Genomic DNA, 23950 nt, shown 5'->3' on the forward strand with positions numbered 1-23950 from the left:
TCCTTTCTAACCCTATAGGTTTTAAAATTTTTATTCAAACATTTAAAAACATTCCCAGAAACAGCTCATGGTACAAGTCAAACTTAAGAACTCCAATGACCTTTTTAAAATACATTTTATAAGTGGTTTTCTTTTTTATATTTTGGAAAGAATATACAAATCATTCTGTTTATCCACTTCTAAAAATAAGAATAAATGCCAAACTCTTGAATAAACATATCCATAAGTACAATAAAAATATATTCCAGTTTTTTATTATAAAAGAGTTAAAGGAAAGATCTAAAGATATAAAGTAAAAGAAGAATGGGGCAAGAAAGAAATATGGGTATTGAGAGTGGTGGAAAAGAGAAATAGAAAATATGTATACATCATGAGGAGAATACCTTTTTTTAAAGTTTAAGGTTTTAGGATATGGTTTCTGAAAAATAGGGACACTTTTCGGCCTGAAATGGGTTGTAAATATTCTTACTTTTTTTTTTTTTTTTTTTTGGGTTGTAAATATTCTTAACAAGAGAAAGGATTATTTAAGAGATGTCTTAAAATAGCTGTAGTAAGTTGGATTTATAGCACATTTAAGTTTTTAATACTTTATTATCTTATATTCATCATATAAACCTTTAAACAAGTGCATATGGAATATTCTGGCCCTAAATCCATTTCTTGGAGGGGGAGGATGGATCATAAGAAATATAGTAGGGGAGGACAAAGAAAACATTTCAGTGATTGGGCAGTGTATTTGGAATTTACATAATTCTTTTATGTATAGAATGAAGTGGAAAAAGCACTAGCTTAGAGGCAGAAGATGTGGGTTACACCTCTGTTATTGCATCTTTTTAGCAGAGTCATCACAGACAAGTATTTTACTCAAAGCTTTGTTTTTCTTCAGCAAAAGTAAAGGGTTGTAATTGTACCAACTTTACTGGATCAAAAGAGAGAAGGCTAGGGAAAATGCTTTGTAATCCATAAAGCAATATGCAGATTTAAGGTATAAATAGCAATAAAATATTTTCTTATTTTTTTATTATGTTCAGTTAGCCACTGTATAGTACATCATTAGTTTTTGATGTAGTGTTCAGTGATTCATTAGTTACGTATGTAACTGTTTTCTTAAAATTCTTAGTGTTTTGTTCACTAGGAAAGTCAAGAGGAATTTCTTTTTATACTTTATTTTTTATTTTATTATTTTTTAGAGATTTTATTTATTTGTCAGAGAGCACAAGCAGGGGGAGCGGCAGGCAGAAACAGGCAGAGAGAGAAGCAGGCTCCTGCTGAGCAGGGAGCCCGATGCAGGACTCAATCCCAGGACCCTGGGATCATGCATGACCTGAGCCGAAGGCAGTCGCTTAACCGACTGAGCCACCCAGGTGTCCCTCTTTTTATACTTTAAAAACAAGGAGGAAGAGAACAAGTGTATTTCATAATATACTTAAGAAATTGCTTATTTCTTTAAAAAAACTTAATGTTATACAGAGAACAGATATCCCCAACTGCCTATTTATGATTGTTTAGATTTTTTTTTTCTCAAAAACTGCTAGACTTTCACTTGTTTTATCGACTGCTTATGCTTATTTTGAATTTGAATCTATTCTTTCTTTCTTCCACCAGCCTGAAACCAACCTGTTTTCTCAGGGAGTGTAGGCTTGAGAGCAAACTTCAGGAAATTAACCATCTTCTGAATCAAATCAAATGATTTATTAATAAACTATATTTTTTCAGTTAGCTTTTGCTGCATAACAAATCAAACCTTGGAGGCATAAAACAATACATGGTTATTGCTTGTGTGATGGGTTAGCTAAGCTGTCTGCTTATCATTCCTAGACTGATTTGTCTGTGTTCAGCTGGCTGATCTACTGATCTAAGCTGGAAGCCACTGGGCAACCATGGATCCATGCCATCCAACAGCATAGCCTGGGCACATCCTCATGGTGATGGGAGAGTTGCAGGAGAGCAAGTTCCAGTGCATAATCTCATTTCAAACCCTTGCTTGGACCTGGGCTGGTAACTCCATGGGCAGGTAACTCCATCTATGGTAGGAAGGCAGTGTATGTAGGGAGGGGTGAAGAATGAGAGCTGGATTATGCATTGTAGTACACTTTCGTTCTGAAAGTACTTTCTGATCTATACAATAGGGAAGCATTCTAAGTGGGAAAACATTCTAAGTAGTTTTAGTTCTTCTGCTCAGTAGTAGTATATCTTTCTGGTTTTATAGTCTATAGGGATGGCTAATATCAGAGTTGTATTATCCATTTTTCCTTCTTGTCTATAGAGGAAAGCATTGTTTTTTGAGCATTTAACCTTGATTCAGTCTTCATGATTGACTTGCTCATTTTTAACTGGGGAAGGAGACTGGTAAACTTCCGTTGTCTTGGTTCTTTATCTAAAATAAAGTTGCAGGCTCAACTGGTAAGTGGGGCCAGTCAGGCAATTCACCGTGTGAAGCAGGTCCAGTGGGGACTGGGGAAAACAAGAAGGTATGTGCCTGACTCTAGGGCAGGTACTATAGGTATTATGTCCATGTTGCCATGGAAAAATTCACCCCCAGTATTGCCAGCTCTCTGGATTTTTTAAAGAGAAGTTGGAAATTGAATTTTTTTTTTTTAAATTTTTTTTTATTTATTTATTCATGAAAGAGAGAGAGGCAGAGGAAGAAGCAGGCTCCCTGCTAGGGATGTGGAACTCGATCCCAGGACCCTGGGATCATGACCTGAGCCGAAGGCAGACGCTTAACCATCTGAGCCACCCAGGCGCCCCTGAAATTGAAATTTTTATGTGAAATCTTTGTTTTCAAATTAAAGCTTTAAAGTAACACAGTGAGTGTTATTTTTAAGTACATGTTGGTTGCCTGGATTTGGTATGTAGTCTTCCAGTTTTCATCCTCCAGTTTAAACAAAATGGTGTCAGAAACTTGGATGCTAGCACCATCTTTGTCCATGCTGATATCTTGCCCAGTCTGAAGCAGTTTGGACAGTTAGTAGAGGTCATCTGTACCCCAAGAGTACTTCATTCTTATCAGCTATTTTGGGAATATTGTAATATGTGGTTTTTTTGGTTGGCAAATAAATGCAAGAGTGCAAATCTAGGGTTTAATTACAAATAACAAATCCATCTTGGGTTTTTTAGCATCCTTTTTCTGTTTTTTTCCTCGAGTGTTCATTTGTTGTATTTGTCTTGACATGTTCTACTTTCTATTTAATTTTGTAAACTTCATTTATTTTAGAAGTGTGTGGGTGTATAAATCTAAAATATCTATAGCATTCTGATTGTGAGACAGAGAGGGGGTTATTAAGTAACTTTATTTTCTTTTAAAACAGCCCTGATTTTTATCAATTGGTACATATATAATTATCTGAGCAGCTACTAGTTTTTTTTCTCCATGTCTGAGTAAGCAGTCATTTTGTATGCTGCATGGCCTTTTCCGGAAACACCCCTGCTTCCTGCTGGCTGCGCACTGGTCCCTGTGACTCTGTCCTTGAACTCAGAGGTATTGGAGTAAAGGGAGCAAAATGCAGCCAAGGGGCTGAGCCTGCCTGGCTTCACCCATTGAATAGAGGAGTGTGGGAGTGTGTGTGGGGGAGAGAGGAGATGCATGGGAGCAACAGGAATAAGTGGAATATACAATAAAGAATCAGATTGTGTGTGTGTGTGTAAGTAAGTGTTAATTCTCTAAAAAGTTCTTAGCAGGGGATGATTTAACCAACCCACCCCTTCCTTGCCCCTGCCCCAGGGACATTTACCAATATCTGTAGACAGTTAAATTTACGCCCTGGTGAAAGGATGTGAGAGCTTTGCTTATTTGTACCTTTAGTTACTTTTTTAAAAAGTATTTTTTAAAAATATTTTTTGTTTATTTGACAGAGAGCAGAGCGAGTGAGAGAGAGCACGAATGGAGGGGAGGGGCAGACAGAGGGAGAAGCAGATTCCTCGCTGAACAGGGAGCCCAACGAGGGGCTCGATCCCAGGACCCCAGGATCATGACCAGAGCTAAAGTCAAACGCTTAACCGACTGAGTCACCCAGGCGCCCCATAGTTCCTTTGAGACAGATGGTTTTTAACTGGATCCCGTTTCCTTGTCATCTGTCAAACGTTTATTCATCTTCCAGATGAGTGAAAGGATCCTGACCCAACTCCCCTGGCATTTTGTTATATTACTTAGCTCACCATGTATAGTACTTTCATAAGCCTTTTTCTCTCCCATCAAGGACTGTGATTTTTTTTTTAATTTACTTTCATCCGTTTCTAATGTGGTGGCAGTTCAGTAAATGATGAATGCATGAATCTATTGCATCTCTTTGATTCTGTTTCCTATGTCTTACATTATCTATTGACTTAATAGAGAACTGGCTGATGGACTATACTGTTAATTTTGATCTTATATTAACTTACCAAAAGCTTTCGAGAGTTTGAAGTTACAGAGGAGCACTGGTGTAAAGAAGACAGGTACAATTGATAACATGGTAACGTCGGCTGGCTTGTTAATATTTTCTCTTGAAGGAGAGAATAAAGCTCTCAAGTCCTACAGCTATTGAAACAGTGAGAAATGCTTTCTAAAATTTGAACTTGGTTAGTGATTAAGCTTAAAATCCACTTCCCACCTCCTCCCCCGCCCCCAACCCTTAAATATCAACATCATTACCTTGAACATGGAGGACAGTTGCCTTGGACAGGGACGGCTGAGGCACTTGAAGGCCACAGAAGCAATCACCTACTTAACATGCACTAGTCAGCCTTTGTGAAATATCACCCCTGATGCTGGGTGCTTATCTTTTATGGAACAGCTTGCAAATCCTAATTGTTTTAAACTGGCTCTGAGGAAAAGAGACTTGGAATCAATAAATTATAGCTCTCATACATACAAATGTGCATCATTATAATGAAGACAGTCTGATGGTTCTTTAGGTCAAATAACAAAAGAGGTGGACTTGAGTTTGCAAAGACTCCCTGCCAGTCCTCCTACAGGATTGAACGCAGTTTTACTCTCTGGTCGTTGTTCAGGTTTGCATATGGACATTTGTTTTTGATGGATCCTCAGTGGGAGTGAATTGATGAGGGTTCATTTCTTGCTCTGGTGGCTGTCTATCTTCTTTATAAGGTTCATTAAGACAGAAGCAACAATATTTATGCCTTTAAATACTGATGTGTTGGGAACAGCTAACTAAACTACTCTAAGAATTGTACCATCTGGTTTCAGACCAAGAACTTTCTCTAAGACTCCGGAGACTTTCACCCGAGGTCACCCATCTTAGTCCTTTCTAGAGTTTTGGAAAAAGCTCAGCATCTGAGAAGCAGACAGCATGAATATTATTGTTTTTCTCATCAATGAGAGATTTTATTGTACTAGTAAGTGGTAGTAAGCTGCAGAGAACATTTACTGCTTTTTCTTCAGTTGAAGGAAATGCTTTCTCACCTTTAGCCAGGATTTAGGTGATTCAGCTTCTTTAAATTGTTCTTAAATAAATAAATAGTTCTTGAAAGAGTTCTTTGGGCATTCTTCAATTTTAGCAACTCTTTTTTCTGTCAACAAATGTCACACTTAAATTTCTTATGATGGAAGAGTTCTAATCCAACTGAATTTTCTTCTTTTAAATCTTTAACCATAATGATAGATTTTTCTTGAGCATACATTATTTTTCTACTCGTCTTAATAATTTCTCTTTGGGCTTCAAATTGTAATTTTGATTAAATATCATTCTCAGACCATTTTTAGTTTGTTTCCCAAAGCCGAATTTGATCGTGTAAGCTCTGTCAGTGCGCATTAGTATACTTCCACATAGTCCTTCAGCTTTTCCGTTTGTTCCAGTATTTAGAATGTTTAAGAGAGTCCGTTTTTGAATTTAATGACTGTCCTTCAGCAAAATTGCAAAGATAGAATCATACATGATGAAAAAAATTACTCTTTTAGCTCATAAACTCATGATAAATGGTTTCTTTGGTCAGCCAGTATTCTACAGTATGCAACAGTAGACATTGACATTGTGATCCCATTTCTTTAGCTCATCAGTTGGTGAGGACTAGTGACATGACCCCATTTAGGTAGGTGTCCGGGGACTGAGTAGTTGATCAAGAAAGTTGCTTGGGAGAAGGAAACAACTGTCAAGAAAAAGGGAGTTCTGAATCCAGCTTTTATTTAAACACGTCTTCCAGGCTGTCATCCTGTTATTAATCTGTTACCTCTAAAGGTTATGTTTATATTTTTCTTTCTTTTAAGTATATATTATATTTTTCTTTCCGATTATACAGTCATTGTGGAAAATTCAGGAAAGATAGGAATGTTTCAAAACACAGAAATTGACTAAATATTGGATGGTAAATATACTTTTGGTTTATTTTCTTACCCTTTTGTTGTTGCCTTTTCCTGCTCCTTTAGATTTACTGATAATTTTTTTTTTTTTTTTTTAAGATTTTATTTATTTGAAAGAGAGAGAATGAGAGACAGAGAGCATGAGAGGGAGGAGGGTCAGAGGGAGAAGCAGACTCCCTGCTGAGCAGGGAGCCCGATGCGGGACTTGATCCCGGGACTCCAGGATCATGACCCGAGCCGAAGGCAGTCGCTTAACCAACTGAACCACCCAGGCGCCCTAAATTTGTTTACTGATAATTTATATTCACATATAGACAACATACAATGTTAATTACAAAATTCATAGTTTTGTCCTTGTGTTGCTATTAAATGTCTCCAGAAACAGACTTTTTAGTATCTGTATACTGTTTCATTGCATGAGAGGTACTGTATTTTAACCATTCTTTTATAATTTGAAATTTTTTTTATTTTACCTCTATTATAACTTCTCAGTATATGTCCTTACATATATCCTTACATATAAATTCTGTATGTATTCAGATGATTTTGTTAGGGGAAATTTTTGGAAGTATAGTTAGTAGGTGATAGGTACAAACTGCCCTTGATACATACTGCTTGCTGATAGCCAGACAAGTTTGTATCTATTTACACATTCCCACTAGGACAGTAGAAGAATGCTCTTTCCCTTAAAACCTGGCTAAGCATAGACATTATTATTTAACAGGAAACAAGTCAATAGGCTAGAAAAGCATCTCATTGTTTAATTTACATTTTAGGTTAATTAGGTAGAACAGTTTTTTTTATAACCATGCGGAGTGTTTACTTATGTGACCACTCTCAATAAACTTTTTTCAACATGGAATAGATCTAGTGCTCTGGGTACAGTTTCACTGGGGAGAAGTTTTCAGAGGCCTGGTCAATTTTCATTAATGCCACTGATAGTAGGATATACGATATTTTAAAAGTTTTTTTAAATTGTAATGTAAAATAAGACAGTCTTAATGGAATAAAGTGTGTGTAATTGTCACTTACTGCTTTGTGCTTTTCTTTTTTAGTAAGTTATATTAGGGGCTCTTCAGAACTATTTTAATGGATCTCCCTATATTCACTCCTGGTTCTGATTATGTGGCTGGCATTAGCTTCTTGCCAATTCTAGTAGCTGCTCTTTTCTCTTTTGTTTCTCTCTCCCTCCTTCAACTCTGTGTCTGGGGAGTGGTGGTGTTGGCTGATGAGACATGGCATCTTTTGATAAGGTTGGGTCTCTGCCATCACAGCTGCCTTCTGTGTTGTGACACTTAGGGTAAGTGCTCTCTCAGTTAGCTTTGCGGGTCACGTTTGACTTTGTGAGTTGTCAGTAATAGTTGGAGAAAGTGCTCAGTTTTTATCAACAATGAAAATCTAATTTCTGTTTTTATTATGGATTTTTTAATGTCTTCAACATTTATGACACTTATGTATAATTAAAGTGCTTAGATGGTTGCTGAATGTTTCTTATTTTGTATTAAAAAAAGCCATGCAGAATTCTCAGATCGATTTCATCTTACATCTTGATATCTTTACAGGAGTTCCATCAGATGCAGGAGTTTGAACATCTTTTATTGCTCAGAGTAATTGAAATTAATAGCCGAAGACTTTGTGTGTGTGTAGCAGTGAAATTCATGCTGGAAAGTGTGATTTTTCTCTTATTAAAAATATGTAATCCCTAGTAGGGGTAAGTGAGAGGTCTTTCTTTTTGTATTGTGTGACAATTACACATAATTTAGTTCAATTCTTTATTTAATGCTGCTAAGATTTTCTGTTTTAAAGTTAAATTCAGATACCTCATGTTTTCACTTGTTAATATTTATCAACTGATTATAATGTGTGTTTCTTAAGAACTTGACTGTGAGGAACATACACCTGCAGTAAAAGTATAAAAATATGGCCTGGAGAGTTAAACACAAAATCATGCTAGTGGTTGCCCTGATGCGAGGCAGGAATACTACTGAGTGGAGGGTGGGGTGGAAAGGTACTAAGACTTTATTTAAAATGTTCTAAATATTTCATTAAAAATATTAGAAGGACACATGTCAGAATTGGAAATAATAACTATATATATTTTAAATTTTGTTAGGTAACATACAGTGCAATATTGGTTTCTGGAGTAGAGTTCAGTGATTCATCAGTTACATACAACACCCATTGCTCATCACAACAAGTGTCCTCTTTAATACCCATCATCCATCTAACCTGTTCCCCATCCATTTCCTTCCATCAACCCTCAGTTTGTTCTCTATCGTTAAGAATCACTTATGGCTTCTTCTTCTTCTTCTTTTTTTTTTTTTTTTTTTTTAATTCGTTTCAAAGGTAGCATTTAGTGATTAATCAGTTGCATATAACACCCAGTGTTCATTACATCATGTGCCCTCCTTAATGCCCATCACGCAGTTATCCCTTACCTCCACCCACCTCCCCTCCAGCAGCCCTGTTTGTTTCCTTAAGTTCAGTGTTCCTTATGGTTTGCCTCCCTCTCAATTTTCATCTTTATTTTTCCTTCCCTTCCTCTATGTTCATCTATTTTGTTTAAGTTCCACATATGGGCGAAATCATATGGTATTTGCCTTTCTCTGACTTATTTTGCTTAGCATAATACCCTCTAGTTCCATCTATGTCATTGCAAATGGCAAGATTTCAGTCTTTTTGATGTCTGAGTAATATTCCAGTGTGTGTGTGTGTGTGTGTGTATGTGTATATGTATACATATACAAATATATATATATATATATATATATGTATACACATGTATACACATGAACACACATACCACATCTTCTTTATCCATTCATCTGTTGATAGACATCTGGGCTCTTTCCATATTTTGGCTATTGTGGACATTGCTGCTATAAACATTGGGGTGCATGTGCCCCTTTGAATCACTACCTTTGTATCCTTTGGATAAATACCTGATAGTGCAGTTGCTGGGTCATAGGGTAGCTCTATTTTCAACTTTTTGAGGAAACTCCATACTGTTTTCTAGAGTGGTTGTACCAGCTTGCATTCCCACCAACAGTGTAAGAGGGTTCCCCTTCCTCTGCAATCTTGCCAACATCTGTCGTTTCCTGACTTGTTAATTTTAGCCATTCTGACTGGTGTGAGGTGGTATTTCATTGTGGTTTTGATTTGTCTTTCCCTGATGCTGACTGAGTAGTTTTTCATGTGTCTGTTGGCCATTTGTATGTCATCTTTGGAGAAATGCCTGTTCGTGTCTTCTGCCCATTTCTTGATTGGATTATTTGTTCTTTTGGTGTTGAGTTTGATAAGACATTTGCAAATATCTTCTCCCATTCTGTCGGTTGTCTTTTGGTTTTGTTGACTGTTTCCTTTGCTGTGCAAAACTTTTTTATCTTGATGAAGTCCCAATAGTTCATTTTTGCCTTTGTTTCCCTTGCCTTTGGAGACATGTCTAATAAGAAGTTGCTGTGGCCAAGGTCAAAGAGGTTGCTGCCTGTGTTCTCCTTTAGGATTTTGATGGATTCCTGTCTCACATTTGTCTTTCATCCATTTTATGTTTATTTTGTGTATGGTGTAAGAAAGTGGTCTAGTTTCATTCTTCTGCATGTGGCTGTCCAATTTTCCCAGCACCATTTGTTGAAGAGACTGTCCTTTTTTTCCATTGGACATTCTTTCCTCCTTTGTCAAAGATTAGTTGACCATAGAGTTGAGGGTCCATTTCTGGGCTCTCTATTCTGTTCTATTGATCTATGTGTCTGTTTTTGTGCCAATACCATACTGTCTTGTTGATTGCAGCTTTGTAATACACCTTGAAGTCCGGAATTGTGATGCCACCAGCTTTGGTTTTCTTTTTCAATATTACTTTGGCTATTTGGGGTCTTTTCTGGTTCCATACAAATTTTAGGATTGTTTGTTCCAGCTCTATGAAAAATGCTGATGGTATTTTGATAGGGATTGCATTGAATTTGTAGATTGTTTTGGGTAGCATAGACATTTTAACAATATTTTTCTTCCAGTCCATGAGCATGGAATGTTTTTCCACTTCTTTGTGTCTTCCTCAATTTCTTTCATAAGTGTTTTATAGGTTTTTTTTTTTTTTTTAAGATTTTATTTATTTGTCAGAGAGCACAGCATGGGGAGCAGTAGGCAGAGGTAGAAGCAGGCTCCCTGCTTAGCAAGGAGCCTGATGCGGGACTCGATCCCAGGACCCTGGGATCATGACCTGAGCTGAAGGCAGATACTTAACCGACTGAGCCACCCAGTCACTCCTCTTCTGTAGTTTTTAAGAGTATAGATCCTTTACTTCTTTGGTTAGGTTTATTCCTAGGTATCTTCCGGTTTTTGGTGCAATTGTAAATGGGGTCGATTCCTTTATATCTTTCTTCTGTCTTATTATTAGGGTATAGAAATGCAACTAACTTCTGTGCATTGATTTTATATCCTGTGATTTTGCTGAATTCCTGTATCAGTTCTAGCAGTTTTGGGAAGGAGTCTTTCGGGTTTTCTACATGGAGTATCATGTCATCTGTGAAGAGTGAGAGTTTGACTTCTTTTTTGCCAACCTGAATGCCTTTTTTTGGTGGAGGTGGTTGTTTGATTGCTGTGCGGACGCCTTGCAGTTCTGTGTTGAATAAAAGTGATGAGAGTGGACATCCCTGTTGTGTTCCTGACCTTAAGGGAAAAGCTTTCAGTTTTTCCCTGTTGAGGATGATATTTACTGTGAGTTTTTCGTATGGCTTTTATGATATTGAGGTATGTTCCTTCTATCCCTACACTGCAGAGACTACTCAGTCGACATCAGGGAAAGACAAATCAAAACCACCACGAAATACCACCTCACACCAGTCAGAATGGCTAAAATTAACAAGTCAGGAAACGACAGATGTTGGCAAGATTGCAGAGGAAGGGGAACCCTCTTACACTGTTGGTGGGAATGCAAGCTGGTGCAACCACTCTAGAAAACAGTGTGGAGTTTCCTCAAAAAGTTGAAAATAGAGCTATCCCTACACAGCAATGGTTAATCAACAAGAAAATGTTGATTCCTCCTGCTTTCACTAATGGAGAATGCTGGAAAGTACTTAGAGTAAACAATTTTAGGTAATGTGGTATCAATTTATGAGATATATACATAGGAAGTGGTTTCCTAAGTTTAAAAGGTGAACTTTATATTTAATATTTCTCCTCAAATACATTCTTTTGGACTTAAACAATTGTGATCCAAGAAAAGCAGAGCTAAATAATTCTGGTTCGTGTTTCCTGATGTGGGAGGGTACTACACTATAGGCTCTATATACCTTTGGACTTGTGGGCAAGAGATGGGAGGCACAAAGCAGAGGAGATGGGTGCAGCAAGGGGTTGAGAGACCTGCACAGGGCATAGACAGGAGTCTGACAGCGTAATCTCTGGCCCTTTTTCTGCTGTCAGAAGTTGGATGTTCTGTTGATTCTTTCTCTGATGTTACACAGACAGACTGTATTTCACTTAAAAAAAACCCCAAAAAACAAAAAAACCCTAAACTTACAGCAAAGGTCCTTGCTTGTTTATCTTTTTATTTAGTTTTATTTTATCTAACGTTTTAAAAACATAACTGCTTTCATGAATTGCTCTAGGATCTATTTATATTTAGCAGATTCCCTTTATTTTTGTTTTAGATGTATGGTCATGTACTTCCCAGATATACTGAGAATAAAGATCCAGAAAGTCCAGAATATTCTAGATCATTAATGAAATTTTTCATCACACGGTATATAATAAGCCAGAAAAAATGGCCATATAGATTTTAGGAAGATTATAACAATGTTAAAGATTGTTAAGCCTCCATTAAGCAAAAAATAAAATTGGAATACTCTGTAAACTTCCACTTTTGATCAATGAGTGTTCTCTGATGACTTTCTGTTCCAAATATATTTTTTTTCTTCAAATTCCATAAAAGATTCTCTGAAACTTTTGAGGTTGTCTTGCATGAAATAACTTTCTTTTGCATTAAGTCAAATATTGAGGTAAGGATGGGGAGAAAGCATATTTAGAGAATTTTCTACTGATGAAACTAAGGATGTTTGGCTTTCTGTTTTGGTGGAGATGTTCAAGATGCCATCTTCTCACATATTTGTTACTGTGGAATTTGTACCTCTGTTATAGCATTTGTTTAATTTTGTATTTTAAATTAGGGTGCATGGGGGGCGCCTGGCTGGCTCAGTTTGTAGAGCATGGGACTCTTGATCTCAGGGTTGTGAGTTCAAGCCCCGCATTGGGTGTAGAGATTACTTAAAAGTAAAATCTTAAAAAAAAAAAAAAAAAGTGCATGAGAGTGTTCACTATACACTGAATGGGGTTCTCTTTTTTTTAGGTCCATTCTGTGAGTGTTGTATTTTTGTTTAAAGACACACATATTCTTATAGCTTGGTAGAATGGACTTCAGACCAATATTGAGACCTGCAGGTCCTAGCTTAAAGAATAACTTTTTTTCAATTGTAGAGATGCCAATCTACCTGTCCCTTCTACCTTGCAGTGTTGTTAGTAAGATTAGGTGAGATACTATACGTGAGAGTGCTTTTAAAATTTCGGAGCATTGCACAAAATTAAGGGATTATTATTATTTGTAACCATGACTAAAATCATATCTGAGGAATTGCTCTCTTATAGCAGAAAAAACAAAGGAAAGAGAATTACATGGGGAATTGACTTGTGTTTTCAACCTACATGTTTAGAAATTATGATATGCCAAAGGACTAATGTAATACTTAAAAAGATCAAAATGCAAATGGTTAATCTCATATTTCCATGCTCTTTACTGTTTGATTGACCTTGACTTGGCTTCATTTTAAGGATTGTGTACATCAATGGCAGAATCCTCCAGCGATTCAGACCACTTTCGCTCTCGTGATCGATTGAGTCGATGGACTGCCAGGTCAACATACAGGGAATCTCTAAGTCGTCCTACAGTAGGTGTCACCAAGAAGGTCAACACTATAACGAGTACTTTACAGGTTAGTTAAACTATGGTTGCATTTAGTAGATTTTAAATAGTTTAGGCTGGAAATAGTTTTGGTCAGCATATTAGTTTTTTTTTTACTGCTGTAACAAATTACCACAAACTAACTACATAAGTAATTATAATTCATAATTAAAATAGCAAAGTTATTTTTTATAGTTCTGTACATCAAAACCTGACACTGGTCTTATTGCACCAAAATCAGGGTTCAGTAGGGCTGCATTCCTTTCTGGAAACCCTAGGGGAATGTCTGTTCCTTTGCCTTTCCCAGCTTTCAAAGACTGCCCACATTTCTTGAGGCCCTCTTCCTTCATCTTCAGAGCCAGCAAGGGTGGGTTGAGTCCTTCTCATGTCCCATCACTCTGTCTACTCTTCTTCCCTCTTCTACTTTTAAGGACACTTGTGATTACCTTGGGTTCACCCAGTAATCCACGATAATCACCCTGTCTCAAGGTCCTTAACTTGAGATACATGTCTTATATACAAAATCCCTTTGGCACGTAAGGTTACATATACACAAGTTAAGGATTAGGACTTGGGCATCTTTGGGGGCCATTATTCTGCCTAACACAGTCAGTAAAGATATTTGAAATTTATGATAGGTTGTGGAAGTGTTTTGGGATAAGGCAGTATGTCCAAATAAAATGTGTGGGAGTGAAACGAGTAGGAATTACCACAGATTAGTTTCTTGTGGCCATGTGCCCTTAGAGAAGTTGCTCATATTTTGGCTAGGCAGATTATTCATGGATGAACAATACTGAGATGTCATTTTTATTCAGAGGCTAATTTTTGACTGCCTTTGGAATTTTGAATGGAGGCAGTTTATATCCTCTCCATAGAAAGGACTTGGGAAAAGAGGTGGGGGAAGGGTAACACAACCAACCCGGGCAAAAGAAAAGAGGTTTTTTTCCTACCTGTTAATCTCTTATTTTTGCTTTGCCTGGATAAGCAAATTGCTTTGGATTAGTATGCTTAGGTAAGAAGAGGCTAATTTATGTTGGAGAGGCCATAATTTGACTTAAAACTCATGAAGTCTTTCTTTTTAAGCTTATGTAAACTAGCATACCATTGGATTTTTAGAGTACAGATCCTTATACTTGCCCACCAGTGAGACACATTAGTAAGTATATATTTTTGAAAGAAATGCCTTCATTAATCTTTCAGGTAAAATCTGGTACATTTGGGTAGAAACCCTTTTTCTTGTGATTAGAACTAAATTTGTTGTTTATAGCTAAAGGTTTAAAGGATCCTTTTTTTTTTTTCTTTTTTCCTAATCAAGTTCTGAGGTGAAGTTATATTTGAAATAACATTGATCCTAATGATTTGCTTCTCTTACACATAGTCTACCTAGGTTTGTTCTTTCAGGATTCCTTTTCTATAAAAAAGGTGTGAATTAGTTGAGGTGCACAAATTAATAATGAAGAGTCTTTTTGTTGCCAACTGATTATGGAACCTTGGATAAGGATTTAAATTGTGTGCTTCAGTAAATTGTGGATGGATTTGGGTTTCTCTCTCAGTGGTTTTAATATTTATTTGATTTATAAAGTATATTAATATCCAACTTAAGTATGATATAAATCGTACTTTTTGCAAATGGTTGTCTTAGCTATTTGACATACTGCTAAGGCTGAGAAAAACACTGGAACAATTAATAAAATCCATTTCCTTTTTTAAGGACACCAGTCGGAACCTGCGACAAGTAGACCAGATGCTTGGACAGTATCGAGACTATAGTAATGGACAGGCGGGTGCTATAGAACATGTGAGAATGTTTACATATGTTTGCATTTTTTCTTACCTACCTTTTTGGAAATCAGTTGTTGAGAAGTAGGGAGGTGAGATAAAGGATAGAACCATTGTGAACAGCTTTAGCTTTTAGATTACTATTTTTTAGTAGGTTAGCTTGTCAAATGGATTGCCAGCTAGCTTATATAGATTAGATTCTATTGAATTTGAAAGTTTAAAGTCAGAGGAGGAAGAATTCAGGACATTAGTTAAACTGAGACTTACTAAATTTGGGCCACTGTTACCCCTCATGGGAGTTAAGAATTTTATGGATGGTTTATTTTAAAGTAATATGTGTTCATTGTTTAAATAAATTATAAAACCTCTCTTAGCCCTTCTTAGTTCCACTCCAAAGAGGCAACAATTTGACAGTTTCTTGTATATCTTTCTGAACATTTTCTATGCATGTATACCTATAAATACTTTATTAATAGTGAGAATTAATTTTTTGCTTTTTAATTTATTAGTGAAAACTTAAGCAGTATTAGCTAGTAGGCACAAACCTACTTTCTAATGCTGAATACTAAATGGTTAATTATGGTAGCAGATTTCCTTTGATTGGAGGAATTGGGAAATGGTATTAGGTAAACTTCTGTATAGATAAACATTTAAAACACAAAATGTATTCTGTGGCATTAAGCCTCTGTGGTAGGCCTAGAGTTGAAGAATGCTGAACTCTGGGGTGAGGTTTTATATATGGGAAGTAAGTAAACTCAACAGGTATTTCATTTCCATCTGAGTTATAAGTACGTAGAATGCAAAGCTATTCATTAAAAGTAAGACATAGGGAGCAAGAGTCTTTCCTTTTGCTTTAGGTTATTCTTTGGTCTACAGTCTCTTCGTTCATTTCCCCAAATTCTTGTTCTATTACAACAATTGGTTCTCAATGATTTTTCCCTGCAGCATAGTAGAAGAGTATGTCATTCATTGCCTTATATTAGACTTACTCATTAGAACAATGATTTTTACCCTGCCACCTGTAAATTACCTGTGGGAATATCTGCCATAATCTGTGGGAATATGTGTAAATTGGAAAGAGTATTTCTCACAAGTGATTCTGATGGGCTCTTCAATGAAAATTGCTTTCTTAGCATTAAACTGCTATGGAATATATCATAACCAAAAATGAGGGTTTTTGTCTTTATTTTTTATTTATTTATTTTTTAATCAATATGTGTCCTGTTTAGGGAGAGACTCTGGAGAGTGATTTTTTTTTTTTTCTTTTGGTGGCTGTGCTGTAACTCATACCAGTCTTCTTGCTATAGAACCTGCTGTCTTTTTTTTTTTCTCCTAAACATCCTGAAACAGGTTTATCCAGTATTTAACCGGTGTTCAATTGTTAAAAAATTTCTCCATTCTAAATATACATTGCTTTGTTGAAATTAGCATTTCTTTTTTTAAAATAGAAGAGATTTCCTAGAAAATGAGCAAATTCTTTTGCTCTAGGGAAGACAATAATTTTTATTATTAACTTAGATTTTGTAAATGATTCTGTCGCTAAACCTCAGGAAATGGATAAGTGAGGTGTGTGTGCATATATATGCATATTTAGTATCTGTTTCATTGGGATTTAACTTGGTGAACCTAATTTGCAGTGGGTGAGGGGAAATACAAATATTTAACGTAGCGTTTCCCTCCTGGGATGATCTCCCCCAACAAGAGAACTGTGAGAATTACTCCTGTTGGTTTGTAAGGCCTAAGGGTCAAGAGTCATGTTGGGTTACTTTTTTGATGACTTTTCCTTGAACTATAGCATAATTTCACCTGTTCCTTTAAATCTTTATAACTGCCAATCCTAGATTTACTTCTTCTTATATGTGAAGGCCTCTCTACGAGGAGTTGAGCAGTGTTAAAGCATATCGGTGATGCAGTCCACGGGGTCACACCTCCCTTTTCATGTCTCCATATGCTTACTAGGACATCCCAGGCACTCTTTTATATTACCTAGTTGAGTTCTCTCCACTCTTTTATATTACCTAGTTGAGTTCTCTCCTGTTAGGTAGATACTATTATTATCCTCATTTACATGATAGAAGAATCGAGGCACAGAATGGTTGCTAACTTGCCCATGGGCTCAGGGCTAGTTAGTGACAGAGCTGTGGATAGGATGTTATCCTGAAGCTTAGCATCAGGATTCATTTACTTCACTGAGTCATGGTTGCTCACATTTGTGTGATGCTGTGAGTTCATATTTCTGAAAATTGGGATTTTGGGTTCAAAGTTTGAAGGCTTATGTACTTTACGATGATAACCTAGATTTTGGGGATTATATTAACTGATAGAAAAACAGAAGCCCACTGTAACACAAGTCATTAATGTTATAGCTGATACAATGTCCAGAACGAGAGTTAGCAGGAACAAATCCAGAAACAGAACTGGGAAGAAATATGGCACTGAGCTAGGACTGGCATTGACAGATTGTCAAAGTTGGCGGTTCTAGCTGCCACTTAGGCAATGTGGAAAGTTCTGCAAGTTGCCTACATCAGCATCAGTTTTTCCCTTCCTCCTAAATAACAGCCATTGATTTTTCACGAGCCTTTTTTGCAGCTGCTTCAGCCAATGAGCCATATTTAGTTGGATAGTATGTCTTAGGGTCTTTGGGTGCAATGAACTTAATGACTTTATGGAAATGTCATCTTACATTATTTCTCATGCTGTAGATTTCTTTGGAGGTCTGAGAATATTTGGGCAAAAGAGGACCTGTGGGGAAGGTTTTATTTGAAAGCTTACTATGAAGAGTTGGAACGTATTGTACTCCTGTATATAATAGTACAGTTGATAAGCCTAGTGTTTAAAATATTTCTAGAACTATGTGTTCCTATTCATGAGAGAACAGGGTCTGTTTTTGTGTTAATATTATAAAAATGGAATGCCCTCAAGGAAGACTATTAAAAAAAAAAGAATATTCAACATGAAAAGTTAATACCTTTTGCAGTAGAAATTTGGATTGCAGCTGAGGCTACCAGCTGAGGCTACACTAGTTACTATTGGTTATATGAGAAAAATACAGTTGTCTTGATTCAAATCAGCAGACTGATTAAGTTCATTTTTAAGGTAAAGATTGATGAGAATATAGTAATATCAAATTAGAACTTAGAGACTTGCATTAACAGGTAATTTTTCTTCTAATTAGGCACTCTGATTAAAATTTCCCTTTGGGAGTAATAGGATGTTACCATCTGGCATATGGACTTTGAAAGAATTTGAATGTTAAATAATAAAGTTCAGGTTTTTTCTTGTATTCAATGGGTTTCAGTTCTCAAATATAGTGACATCCCAGAAGGATAATGGTAATGGTTTAGGGCCAGGCACAAACCACTTGTAATATCCCAAAGCTGAAGGTTATCTGCCCCTTGTTTTCCTGGCTGAGTTTTACTAATTGTCCTGAAGGTGAAAATTATTCAGTTTAATGTTAAGTAGTAAGAGTCTATGGGTGGGCGCCTGGGTGGCTCACTCGTTAAGCATCTGCCTTCGGCTCAGGTCATGATCCCAGGGTCCTGGGATCAAGTCCCGCATCGGGCTCCCTGCTCAGCGGGAAGCCTGCTTCTCCCTTTCCCACTCCCCCTGCTTGTGTTCCTGTTCTCGCTGTCTCTCTCTGTCATATAAATAAATAAAATCTTTAAAAAAAAGAAAAAAAAGTCTATGGGTAAAAAATTATAGTCAAGCAGTTAAATTCTGCTACTACCTCCTTTTTGTAAATATGTTTTGGATCTTAGGAATTAGGTTCTTAAAGTCTTATATTTAAAGTTACATTACCAAGTCCATGAAATTGCTGGACAGGAGAATAATTTTTATAGAATTTTGCTTTGAGGCTAATGGAAAAATGTAGACTCTGGAGTCAGATTTGAAATTTAATCCTGATTTAATCCTGAAACCATTTTAGTGACTTTGGACAAGGTATTAAACTTCTCTGAACTTGAATTTCATCATCTGAAAAATGAACATTGTCCTATATCCCTCATTATAACTAACAGTTATTAATGTGGTCACACTGTTTAGACACTTGCTAAACATTCATGTTTTTGTTGTTTCTTTAATTCATCCAATAATCCTTACCTTCAAGCATTGGCTATGTTCTTAATGTAGTACTTGGTATATTCTAGGCACTCAGAACAGGTTACTTTCCTTTCTTTGAATTCATTGGGCCTAAACCCAGTTTCATTTGTGTATCATTGTGACAATAAACAACATAATGTGTTGCAACACTCACAGGGATATGTATGTCTGATTATTTTGACTTCAAAGTATATGCTAAGTTAAAACATACAAAATATTGCTTTTTGTCTATCTTCTATTCATGAGTATGTCTATTAAGAACACATTCCATGAGTGCTCATTTATTGATACTTAAAATACTACATACAAATATTTTAAAAATACTTCCAAATTATTAGAATGTGTATGATATATGGGCTTTGAATATATGATTTCATTTAAAAACAAAATAGTTACATAAATAAAAATGTATCATTTGAAAGGGAATTTCTCAATTTCGGGAATACTATCATGCGCTTATAGTTCCATAAATCAGCGTATGGAGAGAGGTTAGGCAAAGCACCTGGAGCTAATGATCTTTTGGTAAATAAAAAATAAAATAGTAGCAACCATTTTAAAAATACATCTCAGCAACAGATGGTGGGACCAGAAAAATATGCAAACCATAAATTTACACTCTTGTTTAATTTTTTAAAACTCCTCCTCCTCCTCCTCTTCCTCTTCTTGTTTTTAATAGTAGAAGACAAATAGACTGTAAGGAACCAAAATAGAGCTGATACAATTAACTGCTCTACAACCAATATATTTTGCAGTCTGTTGTCAGATAAACTTTGGCATTCTGTAGAGAAATAGGCAGTGAAGGAAAGCCAGGCTTAAAAGCACTTAATCAAAGTGCCTATGGATGACATCATTATCCTGGACAGAATTTTTAAAATGACCTCTTTTCTGCTTGCGCTTTTGCCCTGGATTTTGTCAAGCTGACCTCTATCATTTGTAAATCGAAGTACTTCAATTTATTTTTACATGTCATTATTGTAGATACATCTAAATTTATAACACAAACTTTCTATGGTCACTGGTGCTATATATATTGTGAATGTTTGCTAAATACTGACTCTTTAGTGTTAGGTGAAAACAAAACTCAATTTTCAGGCAGAATGTTTTCCAGTTTCTGCTTAACTATGCAAATTTGCATGCATTTCTGTAGAATCTGTTATGTTAGGGGACGTTTTTTCTTGGTATGTAAATAAGAGACAATTTAGAGTGAGAAAAGTATCTGAAGAAACTGAATGGGATCTTTACATGGTTTCCAAAATTCAAGCCTACTTTAAGATGTATTTATTTGAGAGAGAGAGAGAGAGAAAGAGAATGTGCATGCATGCGCACACGCACACAAGCAGGGGGCGGGGCAGAGGGAGAGGGAGAGAGAATCCTCCAGCAGATTCTGCGCTGATGCTCAAGATTGGGCTTGATCCCAGGACCCTGAGATCATGACCTGAGCTGAAACCAAGAGTCGGCCATTTAACCGACTGAGCCACGCAGGCACCCCCGAGCCTACTTTAAAGTGCAGCACTTATAATTTTTACCAAGGTTATTGCTGGCTTTTTTTTTTTTAAGTTGTATTTTTCATTTGTATGGAAGCTAATTATTTGATGATTATTTGGTAGCTATTATATGTATATGTGAATAATGACTAGTCCTAGTTTATTTCTATTATGGTCTCTGTGGAATAACGGTAAGTATCTTTTAAGAATTTTCTAGTGACTATTTTTTGTGTGATTTTCTTTTTCTCTCTCAAAACGAGCATAGTCAAGGATGGAATTAGTTTTGCTGTGAATGTGAATTTGTGAGGTACAGTGATTATTAGTGTAGTTACTGTTGCTCTATATTTACCAAGAAAGTTTATACATGTGGTTCTTTGCCATTTCTCATTTTCTCTTATTGAAGCCAAATTTTATTGAATGATTTATTGCTTAGGCATTTCTGATAACTGTTTGTGGAGTTGGTGCCTAGTTTCCTACTGTTTACTATTGCTTGGAAACCTTACCTTCCTACGACCGGTCAAGAAGTTTGCCATTAAGAATTTTGGAAAGTCAATATTTTTAACTTAAAAAAAAACAAACCAGAGTTCCAGGCCCAGGTAGGTAGAGTTAGCATATTGTTCACTGGGTATTCTATAAAACCACTACTGAATGCATGGAGCAGCTATTTGAGGACTCTGGAAAGTAAATACAGGCAGTCCTTGTGGCTTGGTTTTGATGTGCATGAGTTTCATTCCTCAGTTTGGCCAAATAACACCAGTCCCCAAACAACACAATTTGAATTTCAGTTAACAAAGTTTAGTAACTATGAGTAACTGCAAAAAGTACACACTTTGCTACTAGCTCTTCAGTTCACATATTACTATGTAAATAAGAGATGACTGCTTTTGAAGTCTGTTGCTGATTGCTCACAGATAGTAAAACATATAGTTGTGTTACTTTCTTGCCTTCTAATGATAAACTTGTGGTGTGCTCTTTTACAAAAATAAATAATAAGGGATCGGCTGATAGTAAAACAATAAAGTGAAAAGTGATAATGCTGGAAATGAAATGTGAATCATATTATGAAGGAGTTCTTTGTGGAGTTATAAAGAAATATCTGCTGTTAGTGGGAATATCGATACTGTTGCTATTCAAGAGTCCCTAAGTATACAGCCAGAGGAATTTAGTGAAATCATTTTTAGGGAATGACAAATTCTTCTGAAGAGTTTATCCAGAGTAAAAATCCCATTTTTTCATTCCATTTATTTTTTGCTCTTCTATGCATTGCCTACAGTCATCCTAGAAAAACTATATACTGAGCAAACTAATCTTCCCCAGGCACTGTTCTAATTATTTTACATACTGTCTTATTGTGCCCTCAAAAACAAAACAAAACAAACAAAAACAAAACAAAACAGAATTTTAGCTGCTATGGTGTGAACTATGTGGATAAGAACAGAAGCAGAAGCAAAAGTAGCACCTCTGAGGAAATCACTGCCCGGCTTCCCTCCGGTCTTTCTGAATCATGATGTTTTCAATGATCACACCTCTTATTTGGACTCCCCATTGACGCCTGGATGACTCCCTTTCATAGACTTGCTTTGCACTGTGGTCAGTCCTTTAGAGTTATATACTCTCTTTTCAGTTCATTAAATTTGACTTCTGTTTTGTCTCTAATTAGAGTCTTTCACATAGAGCCATCACAGAACTTTCAGAGCTCTGTGAGAATTTTAAGGTTTTATATTTTTATTTTATTTACTCATTCCTTTATTTTTAGAGATTTTATTTATTTATTTGACAGAGAGAGCACAGACAGGGGGAGCAGCAGAGGGAGAGGGAGAAGCAGGCTCCCGCTGAGCAGGGAGCCCAATGCGGGGCTCCATCTCAGGACCCCGGGATCATGACCTGAGCTGAAGGCAGACACTTGGAACTGACTGAGCCACCCAGGCGCCCTGATATTTTTATTTTAATGTTAGTCTAAAAGCTTATGTAGTTTTACACGATTTCATTTATCTGCTAGTTTCCAAAATAATGAGTTGGTTTCCTAGCATGCTCAGTAGTGACCAGTGGTTTTTTTTCTCCCTTGAAGATTTTTAACTCACAAATTTATGCACATTTGAAGTGTTTGAATCCATTGTAGGTAATATTTCCATTGATGCTCAAATTATTTCATCATTGCCTAGAGGGAGAGTTCTTTCTTTTTTTTTTTTTAGATTTTATTTATTCATTTGAAACACAGAGATACAGAGAGAGAGCATGAGCAGCGGGAGAGGCAGAGGGAGGGGGAGAAGCAGGCTCCCCGCCGAGCCAGGAGCCCGATGATCCCAGTTCCCTGGGATCATGACCTGAGCTGAAGGCAGACGTTTAATGACTGAGCCACCCAGGCGCCCCTGCCTAGAGGAGGACTTCTGGACTAGAAGCATAATATGCTTTTAAACTAGAATGCTAAAGTTTAAAAGCATGTCTTGACAATTTGGTTAAACTATTTTATAATTGCCATTCAGTTTCAGTGCCCAAGTTTTATTTGTATTCGTACCAGTACATAGTAGTAATGTCTCAATTATTTTAGTCTAACATCAAATGAATGGCGGTAAATGAATAGACCTAATATGTAAATAATACATTCATCTCAAGTTGAGGTGGAAAATATGGCATAACATATTCCATGATGCTGCCTTTCCAGTCTTTCACATGGGGACATAGGTGGAAAATGGAAGCATCATTTGGTACCTGCACAGGTAGCCACGCTAAGCTCTTAGAACCTGTACAACTGGAGTCGGCAGCACAGTCTTGTGTGGAGCATTGACTTAGCGATCAGCAAAACAACATCATCCGTCATCGTACATTAATCTTAAATTGAGTTTTATTAGTGTTGTGTTTTTTTTTCCCCCATTTAATTTCAAGTTTGATTTGCTTTGGCACCTAGTTAGGGGTTAAAATCCTGAAGAGTTTAAAACAGTTTTTATAATTTTATTATTTCTTTATCTCTTTGTTTTTATGTTTTAGGAGTTATCAGATTGGTTTCATATATCACAATTAGATTTTATGCAGTATCTCTTGTGTTATTGCTACTTTAAGTGTAGGGTTTTTTTTTTTTTTTTTAAAGATTTTACTTATTTGGGGCACCTGGGTGGCTCAGTTGGTTAAGCGACTGCCTTTGGCTCAGGTCATGATCCTGGAGTCCCGGGATCGAGTCCCGCATCGGGCTCCCTGCTCGGCGGGGAGTCTGCTTCTCCCTCTGACCCTCCCCTCTCTCATGCTCTCTGTCTCATTCTCTCTCTCAAATAAATAAATAAAATCTTAAAAAAAAAGATTTTACTTATTTGAGATAGAGCACAGGCGGCGGGCGGGGGGGGGGTGTTGTCA

The 23950-nt window shown here is 36.5% G+C and overlaps 1 protein-coding gene across 1 annotated transcript in view; it reads left to right on the plus strand.

Annotated features, from left to right (window-relative positions):
* Positions 1 to 23950, plus strand: part of CEP128 (centrosomal protein 128) — a 394017-nt gene that overhangs the window by 9833 nt on the left and 360234 nt on the right. The window contains exons 5-6 of the mRNA XM_034993083.1: positions 13115 to 13275; positions 14956 to 15042. Coding sequence (XP_034848974.1) covers positions 13129 to 13275; positions 14956 to 15042 — 234 coding nt within the window. The 5' untranslated portion in view covers positions 13115 to 13128. The remainder of the gene's footprint in view (positions 1 to 13114; positions 13276 to 14955; positions 15043 to 23950) is intronic.

This window comes from Mirounga leonina, unplaced genomic scaffold, assembly GCF_011800145.1.
Source record: "Mirounga leonina isolate KUSES-001 unplaced genomic scaffold, KU_Mleo_1.0 Mir_82, whole genome shotgun sequence".
Taxonomy (NCBI): domain Eukaryota; kingdom Metazoa; phylum Chordata; class Mammalia; order Carnivora; family Phocidae; genus Mirounga; species Mirounga leonina.